The 19828-nt window shown below is 39.1% G+C and overlaps 1 protein-coding gene across 1 annotated transcript; it reads left to right on the forward strand.

Annotated features, from left to right (window-relative positions):
- The first annotated feature begins 4533 nt into the window (after window positions 1–4533).
- Window positions 4534–6027, forward strand: LOC135699705 (uncharacterized protein K02A2.6-like). Its single transcript, XM_065219995.1, has one exon. It carries the CDS (start codon window positions 4534–4536, stop codon window positions 6025–6027), a length of 1494 nt encoding a protein of 497 aa, XP_065076067.1.
- The last annotated feature ends 13801 nt before the right edge of the window (window positions 6028–19828 follow it).

Below are 19828 nucleotides of genomic sequence, written 5' to 3' on the forward strand. Positions count from 1 at the left end.
AATACCACAACTGAAAAGCATTCTAAGCAGCTTCTGACGGAACTTGAACGCCACTTTTAGAAAATAAGTTAAAAAATTGTTTTTCTCCTCTACACCAAGTTTATGTTTAGTTTGAACTTTCATGAAAGTTAATTGTTAAGTCAGGTCTTAATGAAAGTTATTTCTAAAGCCAGGTATGAACAGGCAAAGACTGTACTCGAAAATATTGAGACACACAAAAACGGCCGCCGAAAATTCATTTTATGTCGGATTTTCTTCAAACTTTCAGGGAATAAACCATAACATTATGGTTAGGTTTCTATTTCATTACTTTATTGAATCTCCGCTCCATAACGGAATGCCCGCACCTTGCCCTTTACAACACTCATAAGGTTTTGGACAATGCACTATGGGCAAAAATGGGTCCAAAATTACCCAAAATTCAATATCTCAACAGCACGCTGAATTCCGGCCATGAAAAACAACTTTTCCGAAGGGAAATTGTCCGGGGAATCGATTGCACGTGTTCCCATAGACCGGAGAGCATTGTAAGTATGTGTTTTGGACCATTTTACCCCATTTTCCCCTACTTTTTGGAGGAAATGTTTTTTCACAGCTCTATTTTTCGTAAAACATAAGCACTCTATGCATGGTTTTAGAATAATATGTCTTTAAACAACAGTTCATGAGATATTAGGGGAATACGGGGTACACTTTATAGGGGAGTAAGGGGTAAACGTGAACCCTCCCTAAATTTATTTTAATTCATAAAAATGTTGAACGATGTGATTGTTTGAATGACCCCAAAGGTTGCCTGCAATAATAAGATTTTTTTTTCGAAATTTTAAGGTTAATTGGGGTTAAATAAGTTTTAATTTACTGCTATCTGTTTTAAAAGAGTTTTCACTTTTTCTGTCTGTATACAACAAAACGATGTAGTGGTTCTCAGAATTTTGTAAAAATTGGTAGTTTTGTTCCTTATCGCTACATATTAGACCCATATTTTGTATTTTGTCATTAGGGTGACTATTTATATATATTAGGGCGGTAATTTTTTTTTCAATTTTTTTCAAAAATTTATAACTTTTGAACTGCTTGGCCGATGACGGAACTCAAAATACCAAATGAAAGTTAATTAAACGTATTTTTCAGAAAAAAATATGATATTGAAAAAAAAATGGATTTTGTATTAAAAAACATTGATTGTATTTTCACTTTGACCCCTTACCCCCCCTATAAAGTGTACCCCGCATTCCCCTAATATCTCATGAACTGTTGTTTAAAGACATAGTATTCTAAAACCATGCATAAAGTGCTTATGTTTTACGAAAAATAGAGCTGTGAAAAAACATTTCCTCCAAAAAGTAGGGGAAAATGGGGTAAAATGGTCCAAAACACATACCTACAAGGCTCCCGGTCTATGAGACCACGTGCAATCGATTCCGCGGACGATTTCCCTTCGGAAAAGTTGTTTTTCATGGCCGGAATTCAGCGTGCTGTTGATATATTGAATTTTGGGTAATTTTGGACCCATTTTTGCCCATAGTGCAATGGTGGAGTCAGTTTCTTTTGATACTTTTACCCACTGTTTCTTCAAAGGCAGCTCGTTCTCCAACACCTTAGGTGTTCTACGAAGTTTGGACTTCATGATGGCCAAATACTTCTCAATCGGGTGAAGTTCCGGCGAGTTCGGTGGGTTGACGTTGTAGTATGTGTAGTAGTCTAACAGCGACCAAAACAGCATCTCAACTCCGTGACACCACAGGAAGGATAGAAGACGCTTCTGGAGGCACTTGTCCTGGTAGATTTGATGGTACCCGTCTCGCTGGCTCATCTTGCCGCACCCACAGGGCCTTACCTTCTCACGAACGGTCAACCGTGATGCGCCAACGTAAAACTCATGCCCGGCAACTGCTTTGTGTCCGCCTTCATGTAAATCTCGTTGTCCATCGCGACGCACCTCGGTTTCATTTAGCCACTCCCGGCCTAGGGGAAGTACAACTTGATCTGAAGTAATATTTGGTGTAAAAATTGCTCAAATTGGTAATTATTATAATTTTTAGTATAAATATTAATGATATTATCTGTCAAGCGGACAGCTTCAAAGTAAAAAAAATAACAGTGTAACTTTAACGCATACACTCATTGACGTTTCACCGTTGTTGTTTATGTTTACTGCAGCTTTCATTTTTGAAAAGATTTTCGTTTTCGATAGCTCTGATCGATTTCGACTTCAACTTTTCATGATAAAAACGGTACTGGACGTTACCCCAGCATAAAATATTGCCAGTTGCAGGCTCATGGCAAATCTAGTGTAATACGACCACGGCACCATCACTCTGGGACTTCGTTTACAGAGGAGGCGTAGTCAGTCGATTCCCGATCCATTGGAGGACAGCACATTGGTTCGCAGACGATGAAGAATTCGTGGAATTTAATGACTATTTTCTTGGACAAAAGTGCGACAGATTATGTGCACTGAGATCAGCTAACAAATAATGCCGAATTTTTTAGAACAAGGAGCGGATTTTGGTGGCGGTTGTAGGGTCTTGCCCCTCATGCAGGGAGAGAGGGCTGAACGTGTGGTGTGTGAGAGAGAGGAGGTTGGAAGGAGACGGAGGGGGAGAGAGGGTCGTTGCCGAGGAGTGAACGGACGGATGGGGTTTTTTGGCTGAAATAAAGTGTAAGATTAATCCTGGTAGTAAATTGAGTGTTTTCATTTAAGTGCAATCATCACAATTGGCGACGAGGAGAAAGCAGGGGATGGTAAGTTTTATTAGTCAGAAGTGATTAAACGTTTGGGAAAACAAATTTCCGAATACGGCAAGAGATAAACGCATTTTTCTTCAAAATGGCTGACACTCGTGCGGAGGGTTTTTGATGAAAGGAGTAGTGTTCTGAAAACTGAAAGGAAAAGAGGATTGTGGCAGCAGAATTGAGAGACGTGTTCAACGTGCGAATATTTGTTGTTGTTTTTTTGGAATATGATCGAGGTGGAATAGTTGTCTTGGTTTAAGATCGGGTGAAATGTGAATCTATAATGAAGTAGGTGATGAAGATTGTAGAATGGAAGTGGCAATCGGAAAAAAAAAATCCAATTGGAATTTTTATTTTTTTTATGTTTATTAATTTATTTGATAAGGCTCAACCGAATTAACTTTACAGAGCCGAGGATTCTTGGTCACTATACAATACATCTTAAAACTATAGTCAAAAGGTACAACACAATAAACACTTTATCTTCCGCTATCCAAAAAGCCTCCTCCATCAGAACTGGAGCCACTTCCAGTAGTTTCATTGTATGGCAAATTGTTGTACGCCAACGAGGGTCAGAGCGCGTCCACTGCAGCAATGGACGCAAAATGTGGTCAGCACTCACACACTCATCACGAAACGGTTGCTTTCCAAAGTCGACGACGCATCGACCGAAAGAACTGCTGATGAAGAACAATGAGGAGGACCACACAATGGTTGCTACCGAGAAAACAGACGATCGCGTGGCACACATCGAGAGTGGCCTGCTTTTGTCGACAGCCGAGTGAACACTGCAATTGGAATTTTTAGAGCTATAAAAACAACGGAAGCTTCATGTGTGCGATTTGGGAATCAAAACAAACTAGATGAAATCGATTTGGGAATCGATGCGGTGTCGGTTTGGGAATCGACCAAGTTAAAATTGAATCGATTTGGGAATCGAACTGGATGTATACAATGATAAGGCATTCGATTTGGGAATCGATTTGTTGTTGATTGGAAAGTTGAGCGAGGTCATTTAATAGGTATGGTAATCGAATTAGTGGACAGTGTTGCTATAATCGATTTGGGAATCGATGCAGTGTCGGTTCGGGAATCGACTGAGTTTGTATGATCGATTTGGGAATCGAATTGGACTTTGACAAGGTTCAGGCGCTCGATAGGGAATCGATATAGTGTGGTTTGAGAATTGGCTAGGTGCTTATAACAGACTCGAATACTGACAGGGTTGTAATATCGGTTTGAGTTTTGACTTTGATTTTTTTAGATGGTTTAGTAATCAAATCGAGTTAAATTCAACTCAGAACGCTTGTTTAAAAAAAAAAAAACTATGTATATGGATTTGAATAATTTTGTTCTAGATGGAACAGTCTCGAGTTTTGCCTCCATTCAGATGTAATGATGTGGATAAAGGAAAGCTGCATAGAGAATGGGTGATTTGGAAGCGTTCCTTGGAATGCTATTTCGAATCGGAAGACATTATTGACCAGAAGAAAAAGCGGTCAAAGCTGTTGCACTTCGGTGGGCCGCAACTGCAAGCGCTCTTCCAGAACTTACCAGATGCGGAGAAGTTTTCCTATGTGACGCCGGAAAAGCAGTACTACGATGTGGCCATTCAAGCATTTGACGCGTTTTTTTCAACCAGGCCGACAGGATGTACTAGAACGTCACAAGTTAAGACGGTTGAAGCAGCTACAAGGAGAACGATTTGCTGAGTTCATTGTCCGTGTGCGTCAGCAGATTGGTGAATGCGGGTTCGAAAAATATCCAGAAAAAGTGCGATGCATCTTATCCGATATTATGCTGATAGATACGATTGCAGAAGGCTGCCGCTCGGAGGAGTTACGGAAGCGCATTCTGCAGAAAGACCGTTCGGTGGAGGAGATAGAAGAAATCGGAAAATCGCTGGAAGAAGTGGAACAACAAATCAAAGATTTCACTATGGTTCGCGAAGAAGAACACGAGAGAGGACGGGTGTACAAAATTCAGACCCATAAGCAGAGGAAATACACTCCGGCGTCGAGCAATACGGCGTACGCTCGTATGAATAAGGATCATTTGAAGTGTTTCAAATGTGGTTTTAGTGGCCATATTTCCTCGGAAGCGAAGTGTCCGGCACGAGGTAAGATATGTAACCACTGCAAGCGCTTGGGACATTTTGAGTCACAGTGCCGTATTCGAAAGTCACAGTCTGGGGATCAAACACAAACACGGCCAACATCGAAGAAAATACGCTATGTTGAAACTACTGGTAGGAATGTGGATTCTACATCGTCGGAGGATGTTTATTCGGTAGAGGCATCGGAGAAAGAGGATTCCAAGAAAACATATTATGCGTTCTACACAGGAAACGATTCGAACATAATTGAATGCGAAGTAGGCGGTGTTCACATAGATATGCTGGTCGACTCGGGGGCAGAGGTTAACCTGGTATCGGAAGCGGCATGGGAGGTGCTGAAGGCAAAAGGGGTGCACGTTAAAGTTTCGGAGAAAGGCAGTAAACATGTGTTGAAAGGATATGCTAGTGATCAGCCTTTGGTGATCTTGGGTACGTTTGTAGCTGATATTGTAATCGGACAAAAGCAAGCTGAAGCAAAGTTTTTTGTGATCAAGAGCGGCCAACGTTGCTTGTTGGGTGATTCCACGGCCAAGGAACTTGGAGTACTCAAGATTGGAGTAAACATTAGTCAAGTTGATACTACACCTAAGGCACTCTCTAAGATCAATGGGCTGCAGATTCATATCCACATGAATCACGCTGTAAAGCCGGTTTTCCAACCAGTGAGAAGACTCCCTGTGGCACTTGAGGACGCGGTTAATCGGAAATTGGACGACTTGATTAAGCGGGACATAATTGAGGAAAAGAAGGGTCCAACCAGTTGGGTTTCGCCTCTTGTGGACGTTGGCAAATCTAATGGTGAGCCCAGAATTTGCTTGGATCTGCGTAGGGTGAATGAGGCAGTCCTCCGTGAACGACATCCCATGCCGTTGATCGATGATTTTCTGGCTCGAGTTGGTGGCAACATGATTCGGAGTAAGTTGGACGTGATGGATTCGTTTTTGCAGTTAGAGCTGGATGAAGAGTCCCGAGATATTATGTCGTTTATCACTAGCCGAGGACTGTTACGTTTTAAGCGAATGCCTTTTGGTCTGGTCACAGCTCCAGAAATTTTTCAAAAGACCATGGACTCCATTCTTGCCGGTTGTGACGGGACTTGGTGGTACATCGACGACATTTATATCGAGGGAAGGAACAAATCGGAGCATGATAGTCGCCTTGATAAGGTAGGATGATCAGTTGTTTTTGTTTTTTGGTCAAGTATCCAATTTGCTTTTATATTGAAACAAATTAAATTCGATTGGATATGAAATTTATTCAGAGTTTGAAATAAAAGAAACTGGATAACATCTATTACTTATTTTATTTGATTCATGTTTAGGTACTTCATAGGCTGAAAGAGCGGAATGTTCAACTAAACTGGAGCAAATGTATTATAGGGGTAACTGAGCTTGAATTTTTGGGACAAAAAATTACCAAGGACGGAATAATTCCTTCGCATCAAAAGGTTGAGACTCTGCTTTCATTTAGGAAGCCAGAGAATGCAAACGAAACTCGTAGTTTTTTGGGACTAGCGAATTATCTAAATCGCTATATTCCCAATTTGGCCACTATTGACGAACCTTTGAGGGACTTAACCAAGAAGGGAGTGGTTTTCAAGTGGACGGTCAAACACGACACAGTATTCGAAGAAATTAAAAAGGCTTTGACTGATTCAGCCGCGCTAGGGTTTTTCAACGTACGTGATCGAACACTTGTGATGGCAGATGCTAGCCCGTCAGCCTTGGGTGCTATGCTTATACAAGTTGATGAGGAAGGAGAACATCGCATAATTAGTTACGCATCCAAATCATTAACAGATACAGAGCGGCGGTATTGCCATACAGAAAAGGAAGCCCTTGCCCTAGTATGGAGCGTGGAGAAATTTTACATTTACTAATACGGGAAAGAATTTGAGTTGCTTACTGACTGTAAGGCCTTGATCTATCTTTTCACTCTACGCTCTAAACCATGCGCTAGAATAGAGCGGTGGGTCCTGCGGCTCCAAAGTTTTGAATATTCCATTACCTACATTCCCGGAGAATCAAATGTTGCAGATGTTCTCTCTCGATTGACCACTCTTCAACCGGTTGCATTTGATGAATTGGAGGAAGTGATGGTTAGAGAAATTGCAAATTTGTCTGCTGATGCTGTGGCTATCGAATGGGGAGAGTTAGTGGATGCTACTAAACAAGATCCTGAAATCCAACAGGTTATGAAAAGTCTTCAAAACAACAGTCTGCAGGAGTTGCCTATCGATTATCGGATCTTTGCGAATGAGCTATGCGGTGTTGGAGAGGTTTTAATGCGTGTTGATCGTGTGGTGGTACCACATAAACTGCGTAACCGTGTGCTGCAGATAGCGCACGAGGGTCATCTGGGTACACGCATGATGAAGACATTTTTGCGTGCAGTGGTTTGGTGGCCGAAAATGGACAAGCAGATTGAGGTGTACGTGAAGAGATGTCAGCCCTGTACTCTGGTAGCCACGCCCGATGCACCGGAGCCAATGCGTCGAAAACAGCTGCCATCGGGTCCGTGGGAGGAAATAGCGATAGATCTCTTGGGGCCACTGCCGGAGGGCCAATACTTGTTGGTTGCAGTTGATTATTATAGTCGTTTTGTTGAAGTGGCTGAAATGACGACGATTACTGCGAAAGACACCGTTGGTGAACTGGTTACAATGTTCAGCAGATATGGTGTTCCTCGAGTTCTAAGGGCAGATAATGGACCACAGCTTAGCGGTGATTGCGAGGAATTCCGAGAATTTTGTCAGGAGTTTGGGATCGAATTAGTAAATACCACACCATATTGGCCTCAGGCGAATGGAGAGGAAGAGCGCCAGAACCGTACTATTCTAAAACGCTTGCGCATCGCTCAAGAATTAGGTCAGGATTGGCACAGGGAACTAAGGAAGTTTTTGCTGGCATATCACGCAACGGATCACCCTGTTACTGGGAAGTCACCTTCAGAGATGATGTTCGGGCGCCGCATAAGAAGCAAATTGCCGACGCTTCCAGCGATAATGCATGATGATGGTGAAATACGAGATCGGGACCGGTTGTGGAAGGAGAAAGGGAGAGTGTACGCAGATGCGAGACGGAAGGCCCGTCCGAATGCAATAAAGGTTGGCGATAAGGTTTTTGTTAAACGAATGAGAAAGGACAATAAGCTATCCACTGATTTCTCACCGGAACTGTATGAGGTAACAGATAGAGTGGGAGCGGAAGTTAGTTTGCAGTCAACTATATCTGGCAAGAAACTGAAACGTAACGTGGTACATCTTAAGGTGGCAGAGACGGATCAAGAACAGGGATCAACAGGGAATTTCAAGGAAGTTGAGCGAGAGCAGCAGAGTGGAGAAGAGTTGCTGACGGACGAATCGCCGTTGAAAGATGCACAAGAGGGAAAACAGATGGAATTGCCTCCTACGAAACGGTTGAGAGTGGAACCAAGAAGATTTATGGATTACGTTCCTCACTGAATTCAACAGTTTATTAAAAGAAGGGTGGGATGTAGGGTCTTGCCCCTCATGCAGGGAGAGAGGGCTGAACGTGTGGTGTGTGAGAGAGAGGAGGTTGGAAGGAGACGGAGGGGGAGAGAGTGTCGTTGCCGAGGAGTGAACGGACGGATGGGGTTTTTTGGCTGAAATAAAGTGTAAGATTAATCCTGGTAGTAAATTGAGTGTTTTCATTTAAGTGCAATCATCAGAGCGGTGGCCAGCAAGATCATCTTGAGAATGACTTGCATCTGGTGTGAAATCCATTTTTATTAAACGCATGTCAAATGTACACTTCAAACCAAAAAGTAGTCAAAAACAAAAAAACAACTGTCAGACTAAGTATAAGATTCGCAAATATCACACATATTAAAATATTTAATATTTCCACCATCGATGTTGATGCTGATACTTGGACCTGTCCTTCCCCTAGCTCCCGGCACAACTTCCTGGCGTGGGTTTTGGCAACTGTGTTTTGTTTGTCATTCCGGTTCGGTGCCTTCCGGACCTTGTAGACGGTGATGCCAGCACGTTTTAGAGAGATGATAAAACCGATTTGTACCTTCCTAAAAGTTGTCCTAGCTTGCTGTCTACTCTCTATATGCAATTTTCACACTGCCGTACTCTAAACGGAGCTATCAATTCTATACTTTCATTTCCTCCTCATCTATCGACTAAAAAATTACCACTTTAGTCTGTTATTTTAAATTAGCATCTTCAACTATGTAAATCGTTGACTTCACGCAGAAGTAATACTAAACATATAGTCAAAGTACGTTTCATCGTTTTTTTTTTTTTGACAAACAAGATCAGGAATCATCCGCCTTCTTCGCCGCATCGCAGATCTTAAGATTCGGCCGATGCTTGAACAGACTCAACACCTTCCTGGCCTTCACCGGGTCAGTTGTCTTCGGTTTTGTGCCGTAGCCTGCCCACCGCTGGGTCATCACCAGGGAAATCGTCGAATGATGGATTCCCAGGTGTTTCCCGATCCATCTGTGGGACACAGTCGGATTTTCCATGACGGCGCACAAGATTTTTGGCAAATCTGTTTTTGCTCCGATACCATCGACAGATTGTGATGAAATACTGCCAGCGTATACATTACACTCTTAGCTAGATGCAATCAAAATTTAAACAATTTTTATCCACACGCTTAACAGTTACAAACTAATCAATGTGTTTCACTTTTTTCGAGTACAGTCTTATTAGAGCTGTTTGAAGAATTAAACCCAGTCCTTCTGCGTGAGAGCACCAGCACGAACCGCTACGCCATCTGAGATGTATTGAAGTCAGCTGTTGTCCCACCCACTGTTGGAGTTTTCAGGGCCAGCTGACCAACTTGAATGCAAAACACAATAATTTGATGAATTTTAAATTGGTGTTTGCCCGCGTTTGTAGATCGCATGCCGAATACGCAGGTTCGAATCCAGGAAATTGCTTTTAGTTTTTTAAGAATTATGAGTCATTTGAGCCATATTTATGATGGTTCGCTTGCAACTATTTTTGCAAAAAATAAGTGTTTTCGTACGAAATTGATATCGAAAGTGTACCAAAAGTGCGTCTGAACGTGTTTCGCAGTTGGGTGTGCTGAAATTCGTGAAATCGTGGTTTTTTTTCAGTGAAAATTCCGTATCACAAAATTGCTCACCGAGTTCCCGTCGACGACTGGTTTGCGAGAGGAAAATAAGCATCGGGAATGTGCTCCCGGATATATTGATTTGGTGAGTACGTTCCAGTTGAAGATTGCTCTTAGGGGCTGTTCATTAACTACGTAGACAGGATTTTGGGATTCTTGACCCCCCCCCCCCCCCTGTGTAGACAATTGTCCATGCATTTTTTTTTTTTAATTTGTGTGGGCCGTGAATAATTGAAAACGCGACGCGACCAATTCAAGAGAATCTTATATCGTCGCTTAAGAGTAGAATTTAATGAAGGCATAAGCGCTTTTTCGTAGTTTTTTTGTCTCCAGGTTTAAAAGATCATCGGTAGTAGAGGCTTATTCTTGTGTAATGGGCACCACCGTGGAGTTTGAGTTTGAAAAAATCCCAGATCCTATTATATTATTATTATATATTCAATGACAAATATTTAAAACAGGATCAAAACACAACTGGAAGAAGCAACGTAACATTGTTTGATTTTCTCTAATGTATGTTCAACGTTTATATGACAGAGCAATTAATCATTTTATTTTTCCATTCCCGGAGAGAAAATTACATTACTTGTTGATATATTTATTTGTATACTTGTAAATACTTATTTAATCAGATTCGGAATATGAGTGATGGGGGAGCTTATTGTGATCGCGAGTCCTCCGTTAAGGCTGGATTTACTGATTTAAATCTTTAAGTTTATTTTCAGCTCTTCGATGATGGAAATTTTTAGAATAATATTAAAAGGGGTCACTTCTTCAGCCTTCGTTCAGGAAAATACAAAAACATTGTAATGCATTGTCGATTTTTCTGACCATTGATTCATTATTAAAGTGAAATTATAAACAGCTTTCGAGGACGCCGTTTTATTTGCATAGCTTTGCTGCGTATGCAACCACTCGACGAACACTTGAAGAAGTATTATTATTTAAAAAGTTATTTTCAGCTCTTCAATGATGAAACATCTTTTGAGTTCGTTGATGACGGAACATCTTTGGATTTATAACGTAATAATTAGTTTTTCTCAGCCTTCGCTCAAGTTAGATCCATTGTTTTAAATTATATAAGTTTATTTTCAGACCATTTTTTTTCTTTTTTTTTTTTAACTCTTTATTTGTTCCAAATTCAAAATAAATTACATTTCATTTTAACCTAGGTGCTCCAGTTACTGCAGTAACGAACCAGCCTTAATTGTTATGATATATATCTAAGTGTTTTTACATTGTTCATGTCTTGGCAATTCAGTATTTTAAACAGGTTTTTTAACCTGCATGTCAGTATAACAATTGATATCTTAAAACTAAAAACTAAAACTAAATCTTATCTAAGTATAAAGGGAATTAATCGTTGCAAATGAGGATTGCAACGATTTTTGCCTGAAATTATTAATTATTTTGTTGGACATTTGTGCTAAAGTCTCAACATTCGAAATTCTATGTACTTCGGTTGTACTGTACCAGGGAGGCAACTTCAAAATCATTTTCAAAATTTTACCACCTTCTTTAAGCGCTGGAATAGGCTTTTGAGGTTTTTTCAAAATTTTTGTGAGTTTCCAAAAGGGTTTGGAACTCGGGTCTAATTTAGAAATATTATTTTCAAAAGTTTTGTTCCTCAGGGCAGAGAATCGCTTTTTAATTTGTTTTTGCAAATCCCGCCAGATAACTTTCATGGCAGGATCGCGTGTTCTTTGATATTGTCTCCTACGGACATTTTTAAGACGGATCAAGAGCTGAAGATCATCGTCTATTATAATTGAATCGAATTTAACCTCGCATTTTGGTACTGAGGCAGCTCTTGCTTCAACTATAGAAGTAGTCAGAGATTCAAGAGCATAATTAATTTCATCTTTGGTTTGCAAAGGAATGTTTGGATCGAAGTTATATTCCATAAATGTTCGATACTGCTCCCAATCAGCTCTATGGTAATTGAAAGTAGAGCTGTTGGGATTACAAATTATTTCTTGGGATATTTCAAAAGTTACTGGAAGGTGATCAGAACCGAAGTCAGCATGGGTAACCAATTGGCTACAAAGTTGACATGAATCAGTTAAGACCAAATCAATAGTGGAGGGATTTCTTGCAGAAGAAAAGCATGTTGGGCTGTTTGGATATTGAATAGTGTAATAACCTGCAGAACAATCATCAAACAGAATATTACCATTGGAATTGCTTTGAGCATTATTCCATGAGCGGTGTTTTGCATTAAAATCACCAATAATGAAGAATTTAGACCTATGACGGGTAAGTTTCTGAAGGTCACCCTTGAGAAAATTCTTTTGCTGGCCTACGCATTGGAATGGCAAATAGGCAGCTATAAACGTAAGTTGTCCAAATTTTGTTTCAACAGAAACTCCCAAAGTTTCAAAAACTTTGGTTTCAAATGAAGAAAGAATTTTATGTTTGATTCGTCTATGAATAATGATGGCAACGCCACCACAGGGTCCATCAAGACGATCATTTCTATAAATCAAGTAATTTGCGTCCTTCTTAAACTTATGGTCAGGTTTAAGGAACGTTTCAGTTATAACGGCAATATGCACGTTATGAACTCTCAAAAAGTTAAATAGCTCGTCTTCATTATCTTTAAGAGATCGAGCATTCCAATTTACAATATTTAATGCTTTAAAATCCATTACTGAATTTTAAAGTCATGACAATATTATTTGCAAATTTTACTCCAGTTTGAATAGCATCAAACATGGAGTTAGATTTAAGCATATCAGAAATCATATCAATTAATGAATTCTGTAAAAATTCCATTTTGGGGGCAGTAATGCTTCCTAAGTCAAAATTGTCAAAATTTCCGTTAGAACGTTGGTTAGTATTTTGATTTCTACCCGTTGCAATAGCAGCATAGGTAGCTCCATTAACTCGCTGAACATTGTTAGCAGCGAGGGGAGTAGGTACAGATGAAACATTTGAAGCAGGGGAGATATTTGTACCTACGGGTACGAATGTAGAATTTGTTCCTCGCTGACCGTTGTTAACAGCAGAGGAATTTGTACCTGGTCGGAAACGTGGAGCGTTTCCTACCTGACGGTTAGAACGAGATTGTAGGATCGCTTTGCGAGTCTTACATTCCCAAAAATTGGATTTGTGGTTTTCACCACAATTTGAACATTTAAATTTCTTAGGATCTTCCTTCACAGGACAGTCGTCCTTTGCGTGAGAGGAATCACCACAATTCATGCATTTAGCTGGCATGTAGCAATTTTTAGTTCCGTGACCCCATCCCTGGCACTTACGGCACTGGGTGAGGTTTTGGAAATTTCCTCCAGTCTTCCTGAAGTGTTCCCACTTCACTCGGACATGGAGCATAAGGCTAGCTTTTTCTAAGGCCTTAAGGTTGTTCAGTTCACTAGACTTGAAGTGAACTAAATAAAAATCATTAGAAATCCCGTTGCGCGAATCGCCAGGACGGGATTTCATTTTCATTTTGATTACTTGGAGTGGCACAACTCCAAGTAATTTTGCCAGTTCATCTTTGATCTGATCCAGGGATTCACCACTGGGCAGTCCTTTCATGACAACCTTGAACACACGTTCAGTTTTGGTGTCGTAAGTAAAAAATTTGTGCTTCTTCTCAGTAAGATACTTGAGAAGACATTTAAATCCGTCCAAGGTTTCAGCCAATACACGGCATTCACCCCGACGTCCAATTTGTAGTGAAAACTTAACTTTCACGAAATTCAAAAGTTCCATGCGAAGAGCATGGAAATCGGTAGTGGTTATCACAATAGGGGGAATCTTTTCCTTCTTGGCATTAAGCCGGGAAAGTTTACTAGAATTTTTCTTGGATGATGAATCATTCTCATCATCCGTGAGCAAATCAAATTGATTACTCAAATTAATTTCATCAGAAGGGGGGTCAAGAGTTTGCCCCTTTCTTTTGCGTTTAGGCGCCATGGCGGCAGTAAATTTTTATCCAGATCGACTTCCAAGCAGATTACTATAAGAATCTGAAGGATCGAAGAGGAATTTTCCAAATCGATATCCAAGAAGGATTACCTCGGGTAGGGTCCAAACAAGGATCGAAGAGGAATAAGAGTTGAACAAGGTAGAAAATTTTTACAGGTTGAGTTCGCGAGTCCTCCGTTTAGGCTGGATTTACTGATTTAAATCTTTAAGTTTATTTTCAGCTCTTCGATGATGGAAATTTTTAGAATAATATTAAAAGGGGTCACTTCTTCAGCCTTCGTTCAGGAAAATACAAAAACATTGTAATGCATGATAACAAGTGCATGAAAACTGTTAACTTTTCAAATAACCTCGATTTTTCTGACTATTGATTCATTATTAAAGTGAAATTATAAACAGCTTTCGAGGACGCCGTTTTATTTGCATAGCTTTGCTGCGTATTCAACCACTCGACGAACACTTGAAGAAATATTATTATTTATTATTATATAAATATTATTATATTATTATTCAGCTCTTCAATGATGAAACATCTTTTGAGTTCGTTGGTGACGGAACATCTTTTGAGTTCGTTGATGACGGAACATCTTTGGATTTATAACGTAATGATTAGTTTTTCTCAGCCTTCGCTCAAGTTAGATCCATTGTTTTAAATAAGATAAGTTTATTTTCAGATCGTTGAATATTTGAATATATGACATCATTAGATTTACACAGGGGGAATGACACTTCAGGATTATCCAAAACCTCTCAAAAAATTTTCAACGTGCCCAAAATTTCAATTCATCCTATCTATTCTTTCTATTTCCAACTTATCCCTTCTGCATGCACACAAATTGTCAAGCAAGCCATGCAGTTTCTCGAAGATTTCAGGTCGACCTCGAAGCACTCTGCCATACTCACTGTCATTTTTCAATAATCTCCACAACAAACACCATGTATGTCAGCTGACTATGCCGGTTGAAAATCGGAAAACTTAAAAAAGATGCCGGACCACTCGTCTAAAATCGTTCGCGGGACAACATCAAGTTGTCCATTTCCCGGACTTAAACCGATCGAATTTGACGGATAAGAGCCCAGGTGTCTGTGTGTTGTAGCATGGAAGTTACGACAAGCAGGTGGAGAAGGAATTCAGGTAATTTTTCCAACCGGCCCAAGTTTTACTAGTTGCTGCTGCTGGTCAAGGATCCGGAGAAGAAAGAGCTAATGGTGAAGGAAGACACCCACCGGCTGATGGAGTTTCTGTGCGAGAATATTGTGATTCAAATTCCCGTCCAAATATAGCTGGGAATATTAACCGGAACCTAGTGATCCATCGCCACCACTCGTTCCTCATACTGTGCAGTTTCGACCTATTTGGTACGGAACCGTTTTCTGCACTGTATGTCTTTTTTATTTCTAGTTAATTGTATTATTATCAAAATAAAAACAAAAGATCAGCGTAACATCGAGTACCTGATATTCAAAAGTTTAAGCAGAGCAAAAATCACAAGATATAAAATTAAAACATATCCATTTTGCAAGCAAGATTTAGTGATGGCATATTTTGACCTGTATTTTCAAACTTTACATCAAGAAACAACAAAAAAAAAACAATATGTTCTCGTGGTTACGTAACGGAAAGCTTTACTCCTCCTCTCCTATGTAATAATTCGTAACGATATAGGTGACCCCCCCCCCCCCTCCCCCTATAAGCGTCACGTTATTTATGGACGCTGCATTGCAGTAGATTTTTCTTCTTTTTACACCTATCCTCTTCGCGTTCGGACTTGTATTCCTCTGAAACTTTTTAACACCCCTCACATCTCATCCATTCCCTGATCTATCCCATCTATTTTTTCTATCCGTGCTCTATTTTCGTCAACAGGACACACTCAAAAAAATCCCATCAATTATGTTTTTCCCCGAAAATCCAAGTAATTACTAGACTGAAAAAATACATCCAAATGAGTGTCGTTCCCCCTGGATTTACATAATAATAATACACTTTTTTCAGTTTTCATTCATGCGGGATGTATGGATTTTAATTATTTAAGCTTGCTTTCAGCTCTTCGATGATGAAACACCTCAAGGATTATATTATAATATTTCATTTATATTATTGAATTTTGCATTTATATTATAAATATTCACTTTTTCAGCTTAGAGATGAACTACAGAAGTTAAAGTAAAGTTAATGTAAAGTTAAAGTAAAATTAAAGTTAAGTTAAAGTTAAGTTAAGTTAAAGATAAGTTAAAGTTAAGATAAAGTTAAGTTAAAGTTAAGCTAAATTTAAGTTAAAGTTAAGTTAAAGCTAAGTCAAAGTAAAGTTAAAGTTAAGTTAAAGTTAGGTTAAAGTTAAGTTAAAGTTATGTTAAAGTTAAGTTAAAGTTAAGTTAAAGTTAATTGAAAGTTAATTTAAAGTTAAGTTAATGTTAAGTTAAAGTTAAGTTAAAGTTAAGTTAAAGTTAAGTTAAAGTTAAGTTAAAGTTAAGTTAAAGTTAAGTTAAAGTTAAGTTATTTTTATGTTAAAGTTAAGTTAAAGTTAAGTTAAAGTTAAGTTAAAGTTAAGTTGACGTTATGTTAAAGTTAAGTCAAAGTTAAGTCAAAGTTAAGTTAAAGTTAAGTTAAAGATAAGTTAAAGTTAAATTAAAGTTAAGTTGAAGTTATGTTAAAGTTAAGTTAAAGTAAAGTTAAAGTTCAATTAAATATCATTTTATATCCTGTTTATACTCACGAGTGCGTGTGTGTGCGTGTGCATGCGTGCGTTTTTGTGTTTGTGTACCTATTATAAATCAATACAATCAGCATTAGTTTACCACAAACGATCCCTGCTGCTGCAAACCTTTCCCCACATCCAACATCCCAGTGATTTCTCGTGGAAGCGCAGAGGATTTCGGTTTCCTTTACAGCAAGTATCACGTCAACACATTCCTTCCCATTCCCTATTGGACCTGCATTCAGACACGGCTGGCGCTGGTATTGCTAAATATTAGATCTTCAGTTTTTACACATTGAGGATGAATGTTAGTCCCAAACATCATCTGTTGGTTCTCTGTGTAATTGCATCTGATCTGGTAATAACAGAGTAGCAACCGTGGGCGGTCAATAATGCTAATGCTAAGAAGTTCCGCAGGGAACTTTTAAGAAACTTTAAAGTTGCTAAGAAGTTCCACTGGGAACTTGTTTGGAACTTTGTTGCGGCCATGTTTTCAACCTTGCTTGAAGTTCCTAAGAAGTGCTGAGGAATGCTTTTTGGAACTTTTTTTGAACTTAAAGATGATAAGGGTATGCATCAGGGTATGGGTATTCTAAAGTAGCCAGAAAGTACTGTTGGAACTTTATATGCACTTTATGGAACTTGAAAGTGGATTTTATCGTGGAATGTGGAACTTTTGGCTGCTTGGGAAGAAAGTTCTGTTGGAATTTTATTTGAACTTTATGGAACTTGAAGGTTCTGTCGGAACTTTATTGGAAATATATGAAACTTGAAAGTGAGTTTTATCGTTGAATGCGGAACTTTTGGTTGCTTGAATTTTGGCTGCTTGGGAAGAAAGATCTGTCAGAACTTTATTCGAACTTTATAAAACTTTAAGGTTCTGTCGGATCTTTATTTAAATTATATAAAACTTGAAAGTGAGTTTTATCGTTGATTGCGGAACTTTTGGTTGCTTGGCGAACTTTTTGCCGGGGCATGAGTTTTTGGTTGCCGCATCACGGTTGACCGTTCGTGAGAAGGTAAGAAAGAAGAAGATGGACAAATTTGCCAAAAAGTTCTTGGTTTGGTAGGCAACCTGTGGGTGCGGCAAGATGAGCCAGCCGTACATCACGACGGGTACCATCAACGGGCAAATCTACCGGGACAAGTACCTCCAGAAGTGCCTTCTACCCTGGTGAGGTGAGATGCTGTTTTGGCCGCTGTTAGCCTACTACACAGACAACAATGTTGTTTTTGTATGAAAATAACCTCAGGAATAAGGAGTCTTCTTTAAAACTTCCTTCAAATCGTATTGAAGATTCCCTTCGAACTCTAGTCAGAATCGTCCTGGAATTCTCCTAAGGTTTTGGAATTCTTCAGAACTACCTTCAAGTCAATTCTCTGAATAATTTTGGCAACTAACAGATCAGCCATCAGCGAGAAAATTTTTAAATTCCACAATCCAGATATCCAGACAATTACTACATGCCTGATAACCATCTCATAGGTTGCTCAATTTGTATGATTTGAAAATTGGACACTGAAAATTATAATTTTCTGTATGCTGAATATGAATTCAACGATATTATTAAAGTCATTTTATAGAAAGAAAAGTATCCGGATAGTCCCAGCTCCTTGAATTTATCATCTAAGTACAGGAGCCTTGAAAATTTTGGATTATTTTTTTTATCTTAGAATCACTGAAAATCTTACAGTACTTGATTTCAAACCATACTTTGATAAATATTTGTTTTTAGAGTTGGTGCTTAGGTATGATTATTTTAAATATTGGATTACGAAAAAAAAGTCTATGATAACAAATTTTTATAAAATATGCATAAGCCAGAGCATGATAAAATACAATTCACAGATTTTTTAGAATTTATTAAGCTACTGAATCCTCTCCAGAATTTAGACAGAGCATACTCAAAATAACTATGATAGGCAGTGGCGTCCCGTAACCTCAATTTTTACCTGTGCACCAACTTTCAAACCAGATTTAATGAAATATTCATACTCGAATCAGTTTTAAAATATACTTAATCTTCTAGTTTGCTCGATATCTATCCATTGCAAGCATTATTTTGATAATTGTTTATGTTTTGAGAGTTGGTGCAAAAGTATATTGAGGTTAAAGAAACGCCACTGATTATAGGCAAATTTTTGGTCAATTTTGGAGTGTTGTAATTTCGTCAAAAATGGTCCGATTTTAATTCTTCCAAAAGCATTCCACTGAAAAACTAATATAAATTAAAACCAACGAAGAGATGGCTGCGTACGGCATGATTTGGTGTAAAAATGCAATTGTCCCCTGCTACATGTTCCTTCGGGGGCATTCCGGAGATTCCGAGAGCGGCCAATGTGGTCAATGATGCATATTGATTGAAATCCACGAAGAACGAGCTGTCGCACGGCATGTTTTGAGTGATTAAATAAAAAATATGACCGCATTCAGAACCCTTCGTCAGAACCGATTCCAGGAAAATGATCATATATCGGTTGATTATAAGCCGATTCTAGTTCTTGGTTTATCATTAGCTTTAAACATAAAAATGTTGATTTTTAACATGCATCGTATGTAATATCTCATCACAAATTTAGCAAATAAGACAAGCCCTCCGGAGCCCCGGAATATCACCGGTATCCATTAATCATTGTTATTTTCGTGGTTATTACCAACTATATTAGTTTTTTAGTCGAATGCTTTAAGAAAAATCAAAATCAGACCATATTGGACGAAGTTACATCCCTCCAAAGTTGACCAAAAATTTGCCTATCCTAGTTATTTTGAGTATCTCCTGTATGTTCAATGGGCCGTATGAATAAAAAGAGTTTACTTTACTTTCCCGTGCTATTCTTACGGGAAAAGTAAAGTAAACGCTTTTATTCATACGACCTAATGAGTAAAACCAAGGAAGATAAAATTGATTGCATTATTCAATGTTTTGAAAATCCTAACGTAAAGACTGGAACGCGCAAAAATTGGACCACAAAAAAAACTTTTCTTTTCAGCGGCACCGGTGGTGTAGTGGTAAGCGTGATTTCCTCTCATCCCAGCAGGCCTGGGTTCAATCCCAGTCGGCGCCGCCGAGATGTTCTGAGGCATACCATCTCTGATAACGCCTTCCTTCCGATGGGAAGTAAAGCCGTTGGTCCCCGGTCCATGAGTTGATGGGTCGATAGGAAGGGTCCAGGTGTGGGAGCTGCATCCCTGGCGTCGGTAGCATTGGTGCTCAGCACGGAAAACA

This window comes from Ochlerotatus camptorhynchus, unplaced genomic scaffold, assembly GCF_037179485.1.
Source record: "Ochlerotatus camptorhynchus isolate MF236.1 unplaced genomic scaffold, CSIRO-AGI_Acam_v1.1 ptg000114l, whole genome shotgun sequence".
Lineage (NCBI taxonomy): Eukaryota > Metazoa > Arthropoda > Insecta > Diptera > Culicidae > Ochlerotatus > Ochlerotatus camptorhynchus.